At 44.4% G+C, this 6,396-nt stretch overlaps 1 protein-coding gene across 1 annotated transcript in view; it reads right to left on the bottom strand.

Annotated features, from left to right (window-relative positions):
• Positions 1-203: 203 nt before the first annotated feature.
• The window catches only part of PTPRJ (protein tyrosine phosphatase receptor type J), a 66,898-nt gene continuing 60,705 nt past the window's right edge, over positions 204-6,396 (bottom strand). Inside the window, exons 18-24 of the mRNA XM_054171702.1 lie at positions 5,365-5,455; positions 4,134-4,207; positions 3,837-3,971; positions 3,169-3,288; positions 2,512-2,672; positions 1,767-1,902; positions 204-823 (exon numbers count right to left, since the gene is read on the bottom strand). Of these exons, the coding sequence (XP_054027677.1) occupies positions 665-823; positions 1,767-1,902; positions 2,512-2,672; positions 3,169-3,288; positions 3,837-3,971; positions 4,134-4,207; positions 5,365-5,455 (876 nt within the window). The 3' untranslated portion in view covers positions 204-664. The remainder of the gene's footprint in view (positions 824-1,766; positions 1,903-2,511; positions 2,673-3,168; positions 3,289-3,836; positions 3,972-4,133; positions 4,208-5,364; positions 5,456-6,396) is intronic.

The raw sequence follows: 6,396 nt of genomic DNA, 5'->3' as shown, positions 1-6,396 counted from the left end.
CAAAAATAGAATCTCTGATGGGGTGGGAGGGGGTGTTTTTTTGTTTGTTTTTGTCTTTTTTTCTCCCCCCCCTAGAGTAGCAACTAGAAAAGGCACAATTTCCAAGTATAAATGTCCATTTCAAGGAGCTGTTTGTGCTCCTTTTTAAATAAAAAGGAACACAGGAGAGGAAATAAAAATAATGAGGAGAAAAAAAAAATAAATCACAGAGGCACAGATCTATTAGCTAAGATACAGTAGATAAAATAGGTTCCTGAAACTTATCATTAAATAGATTAAAACAGCCCACAAGCCTGGTGTCTGTAAATGAAATCATAGGAAATTGTAAGAAAAAGCTTGTGTTATTACTTTAATATTTCAATCCTAGGTCACTGTTCATACTGCAAACGCTGTCTCACCGATCAGTACTGTTAAGTTCCCAAGGAAAAAGCAAGATTCCTCTGTTAAGCAGTTTTGGCTTGGCTGTGGTTTTTGTTAAATAGCAACCTGTGGCTCCTGCCAGCACGGCCTTTTTCCTCCTGCAGGTCACATCTTCACGTGGGGACAGAGCTGGGGAAGCCAGACACGAGACACTGCACACAGTTCCGGAAAACACAAGCAGAACATCTCCCTTCCCTAGGCGCGGGTAACACGGTCCTCCTGGAGACACTGCCTTCCCGCCAGGCTATGCGTGGTAGCCATTGGCCTTCCCAAAGCCTGGCCCAGGTGTGAAATTCTCATAGATTGCCATTGCTGTCATGTTTTGGTAAATGAGATCAGTTTTCTTGTCTTTCTGGGATCTAATAATATCCATAACACACTGGTTGAGGAAGACGTACTGGTCCTGAGGGGGAGAAAGAGAAGACAATGCTTTTCTAGACAATAGCTGATGCAGAAAGTAATCCTGCTCCTGAATACAGGGTTTGAGTTTGGGATGCACCACAATGATGTTATTTTTCAGAAGTTGCATGCATAGTTCTTTAGAAAATAAGGCTGGAAAAGTACCTCATGATGACATCTTGGTGCCATGGTTTAATTGATTGGATGGTGTTGGGTGATAGGTTGGACTCAATGATCTCAAAGGTCTTTTCCAACCTGGTTAGTTCTATTCTATCTGATCAAGTTACCCCAGGGGAGGTTTAGGCTGGATTTTAGGAACAAGTTCTTCCCAAAAAGGGTTGTCAAGGCCTGGAACACACTGCTCAGGGCAGCCCACTCCTGGAGGGGTTTCAAAGCCACGGAGATGTGGTGCTGAGGACCACAGTGCTGAGTGGTGATCCAGCAGTGCAGGGTTAACGGTTGGACTCAACCTGAAAAGTCTCTTCCAAGCAAAATGATTTATGAATCAATCCCCCCATAAAGAACTAGGATCAAATTTATTGCCATGCCTTAGACCTTTTGAAAAGACCTTCATGATGGAGACTGCACAGCCTTTTTCAAATCAGTTGAGTATCCCACACACCCTTTTGGATCAAAGTGGCAATTTCAGCAGGAACACGAAAGAAAAGATGCACATTGTGACCACCTGACTCAAGATAAGCCTTGCTCACAGCTGCAAGGATAAAACCATGTGGGTAAAACAAGCTGCAACCCCCTTTGCCTTTTTCCAGCTGCAAATGCCAGTCCTGCAAAGCTGTCTGTAAAGAGACTGCTTGGACATACTACAGCTCCTGGCTGCAACTACTTCTGGGTGAGGAGATGAAGCAGGAAGGAGGGCAGTTAAATCAAGAGCAATTTCAGTTGGCTCTTTAATAGCTTGAGTCCCCACTTCCCGGACTGAGCCTTACCTCAGTCTGCACCATCAGCGGCCGGTGCATGCGAAGGTCGTACACCACCCCGTACACGTCCACAGTGCTCTCCATCTCCATCTGCTGGATCAGGCGGTCAATGGCGATGAACGTCCCTGTCCTCCCAACACCAGCACTGCAATGACACAGAGCAGCTCTTTGCAGCTCGCTCTCAACCACCTGCTCACAGCTGGCCAGCGAGCCTACTAAGGCGCTTGCTATGATTTCAGTGGCACAGGTATGAAAAGTCTCTGCAGCACCAAGAGGGAGGGAAGACATGCTTTTGAGCCTCCCAGCCTTGCACTTACACAACACCACAAACAAGTACTTGAAAAAGCAACTTTTTCATCCCAGTTTTCCAGACTAGGGGAGATGGCCTAGTCCAGTAACATTTTCTATCACATCATTTTTGTGTGTGTGTTTTTGTTTTTTGCTGCTGTTTGGTTTATTTTTATGGTGCCATGCTTTAGTTGATTAGATGGTGTTGGATGATAGGTTGGACTCAATGATCTCAAAGATCTTTTCCAACCTGCTTAATTCTATTTTATTCTATTCTAGTTTTGGTGGTGATGGTTTGGGGTTTTGTTTTGGGGTTTTTTGTTGGCTTGGTTTGGTTTTTTGGTGTTTTGGGTTTTTCCCTCTTTTGGGTTCTTGGGTGTGGTGTTTTTTGCTTACATTGAAAAGAGACTTTTAAAAGCCAGCCAGAAGATCAAAGAGCATCCAACACAACACATGTTCTGCCCACCTGCAGTGCACCAGCGTAGGAGAGTCGATTGGATTCTGACTGCTGTACTCATGAACGAGATGTCTGAAGTTGATGAGGAGGTCTGTTGTCTCTGGCACTCCGTGATCTGGCCAGGAGGTGAAGTGGAACTGGCGCACAGTGTGGCTCTCTGGTGTGTTGGCCTACAGAAACAGGCACACAATAGAAGAGAACTGGCTTCAGAGGAGCAACAGTGGGGACTCCTGATGGATGTTCAGTTGGTATATTCAAAGCACTACAACAATCCACTCTAAAACAATCCACTCTTATCTTTTTCCCCTCAGCTAACTCTGAATTCAATCAGGAAAGACTTCTTTACTACAAGTGTGGTCAGGCCCTGGAACAGGCTGCCAGGGAAGTGGTGGAGTCACCATCCCTGGAGGTGTTAAAAACAATGACATGTGGCACTTCAAGTCATGGTTTAGTGGGCAGGGTGATGTTGGGATGGTGGTTGGGACTTGATGATCTTAAAGATCTCTTCCAACCGGATTGATTCTATGACTCTGTAAGTCTAAGTTTTAGTGAAATTCTTCCAATCTGTCACTCCAGTGTTGTTTGGCTTGTGAACTGACAGTGGTAAGATAAAGCACTCCTGCAGATGTTTCCACACCAACAACCAATACCTGAGGGGGTACTCACCTTTTCTACAGTGAAGTCCCTTATCGTCCATTCTGGAAGGACAATCTCTGAGACCATGGTTACAATAATGTCTCCATAGCTCTTGGACTCTTTGTCTGGCCAGTACTGCTCACATTTTGTCTGAGGAGAGAGTTACAAGGTTAGACAGTTACACACAGCAGTGAAACAACTGGCCATGAGTTTTAGATAAAGCACCACACCAGAGGCAGGGGCAGGATGCATGTCCAGGGAGGTGGTGGAGTCACCATCCCTTGAGGTGTTCAAGAGGGGACTGGATGTGGCACTTGGTGCCATGGTCTAGTCATGAGGTCTGTGGTGACAGGTTGGACTCGATGATCTTCGAGGTCTCTTCCAACCTTAGTGATACTGTGATACTGACACCTGTCCCAATGCCCTATTCCAGGGCAAAAGCTCTACTAAAATTACTCTTTAGGGAGAAGAACCCACCCTTAGAGATTCTATGATGCTCCTGTGACAATCTATTCAGTCAGATAGGGTAGTCAGCAGATAGAAAAGTGGGAAAAAGCTAATGAGAGAGAAGGGCTTATTTAATTTAAAACCAATCTTCCACTAAGGGGGTAGTTGTCAAAAGAAAGTGGTCTGCATCTAACCTTCTAGGGTAGCAACAAACTGAAAGAGGTCCAACTGCAGTTTTAATGCAAACATACCCGGGCCTGTTCAACACACTTGGTCAACATCACAATAGAGTAGATGTTCTTCTCCCAAACCATGCGCCAGAAGTCATCTATTGTATTGGGCAAAGGACCCTGTGCAGCAATAAATGCCTTCTTGGAGTTGTAGCCCTAAGGAGGAAAAAAACCCCAAATAAATACACACAGAGACACACCTGCATCAATGAGGCAAATCAAATAAAACCCAATCCATTTCAAGCATCCTTCGGAGCTGTTAAACCCACACCATCATAATACACACTGCATCTCCCTCCAACTGATGGAGCAACTTACAGGCATATAGTTTGCATTGATATAATCACCACTTCCAGGGCCTTGATCTGAAAGTTTCACACGAGAAATATCATCTGTGGAAAGAAAAAAAACCGGGGGGAGGGGTGGGGAATGATTAATTTCATAGCCAGAACATTCCAACAACATCCTGCTGATTGAATGCATGTTTTCTACTTCAAAGGTGTTCTAGAACCAAGTGTATTTTAGGAATCAAATGTAACATTAGGAACCACAGATAGCAGTAAGCTCAGAATTTTTATAACAAAAGGTTTCAGAAAAGTGAGTGGCCAGGATCAAGGTTCAGAACATTCAACAGAGAGGATTGTTTTCATAAAACATGGTTTGGTTTTGCTTATTTCTTTTGAACCCAACATGAAATGGCTATAGTTTAATCACTGGAGAACAATAGGTAATTTGTTACCTGCTGCCACTGCAGCTCAGGTTTTCCCTTCAAAGCATCCCTCAGTACCCATCACTGTTCACCATCCAGTCCCTCCTTACAGCCTGCTACACTGAGGTGCCTGCAGACAGCTTGACCAGGCTGAGCTCATCTCTAAAGCTGCCTAGCAGGGTCTTAATACTGCTCCTAGCTCTGCACATCTATCTGTCCATAGTTGGTCTCTTCTCCCAGGCAACCAGTACCAAAACAAGAGGACACAGTCTCAGGCTGCGTCAGGGGAGGTTTAGGCTGGAGGTTAGGAGGAAGTTTTACACAGAGAGAGTGATTGCCCACTGGAATGGGCTGCCTGAGGAGGTGGTGGGGTCACCGTCGCTGGGGGTGTTCAGGGCGAGGCTTGACAGGATGCTTGGTTGCATGGTTTAGTTGATTAGGTGATGTTGGATGATAGGTTGGACACGATGGTCTCAAAGGTCTCTTCCAACCTGGTTTATTCTATTCTATAGTTAACTGTTAATCCATTGCTTTTTCAATCTGCATTGCAAGTTTCTTATAAATGCTTAATTAAAATTATTTCATTAAGAGAAAGTTCTGTAAGGAGCTTTCTTGAGGGTATGTTTGGGAGCTTCAGGGAACATACTTGAGGGAAGTGCTTTAGGTTTGCTTAGACAATGGGTTTGGGAAAGCAGCAGCTGACAGTCATTCATTTGGAAATTGATGACAGTAATCCCTCTCTGAAACATCTGAAATTAAATGAGATTAGACAAACCCAAGGCTTTTCACCTGAAAACTGAACCAGTGTAAGACACAAAAGCAAACAGAGCAGTAACTCACATGGCAAGACATTGTTGTATCTATTTTTCCCCCTGTTCTCAGCAAGTTCAGCAGCAAATTTAGGCTGATGAACACCAGCAGACTTGAGTTCCTACAATAAAAGAAGGGCTCGTGAGCACTCAGTCTCGGTTTAGGATTCGTACAGAAACACAACTGAAACAGAAAAATACTTCAGATGCTCTTGTCTTTGCTGCAAAAGTAAGCAGGTTGGACTGGGACAGAGGAAACAAAAATCATCTTTTTACAGAGTGCAAGGGTGACAGTGGCAAACCTGATGGAGAAGGGATTAACACAGAATGCAGGCATAACAGCACGTTTAAATCCTAGAGATGAGCTTTAAGTACCAGAAGTACAGAGCAGTGACATTGTCACCCCAAGGCAGCAGACTCCTTGGTGTAAGCTGTGCAGACGCTACAGGCAGAGGGAGTAAATACACCATGAAAGGACTGAAGGTCCAAGAGGAAGGTAAGGTAGAGCACAAGCCTGCAAAGGACAACCAAAGGGACAGAATTTGATCTGGAAGGAAGAAAGTCAATTAATAGCTTCAAGAAGATGAAGCTATAAACAGTAGACTTGACAACACAGAACCCTTCCTGACATTTGGTTCCTGTCTTTTGTACCTTGTAACAATGGGGCTTTAGCACATTTCCTAAGCAGAGCATAATTGCTGCCTCTCTGACTACTCCTTCAATCTATTCACAGGTATGGTTTGCAAATCACACCTACACCCTGAAGCAATCAGTGATATTTGCAAGAGAGCTGTCTTGCCATGCAGAAAACCAAAACCAAGATACAAAAACCAAAGGGCAGAGCTTTCCCTAGGCCAACTCTGTAGTGTGAGTAGTGCAGGAACTCGAGAGATCCTCTCTCTAGTGGGAGCTCAGAGCAGCAAGCCATGCTCACAGGTAGAGAAAATAGTTCTTAATGTGAAGTATTTGTCATGCATTTCAACTAAATTTGGGGCTTAATCAGGACAGGGAAGGCTCTACACATGGCTTAATAATCTCTGTGATGAAGCTCTCTTCGCCCCTT

Source organism: Dryobates pubescens, chromosome 22 (genome assembly GCF_014839835.1).
Source record: "Dryobates pubescens isolate bDryPub1 chromosome 22, bDryPub1.pri, whole genome shotgun sequence".
In the NCBI taxonomy this organism is placed as follows: Eukaryota; Metazoa; Chordata; class Aves; order Piciformes; family Picidae; genus Dryobates; species Dryobates pubescens.
Note: the sequence above shows the minus strand (reverse complement) of the source record. Positions and strands in the feature narration are given on the sequence as shown.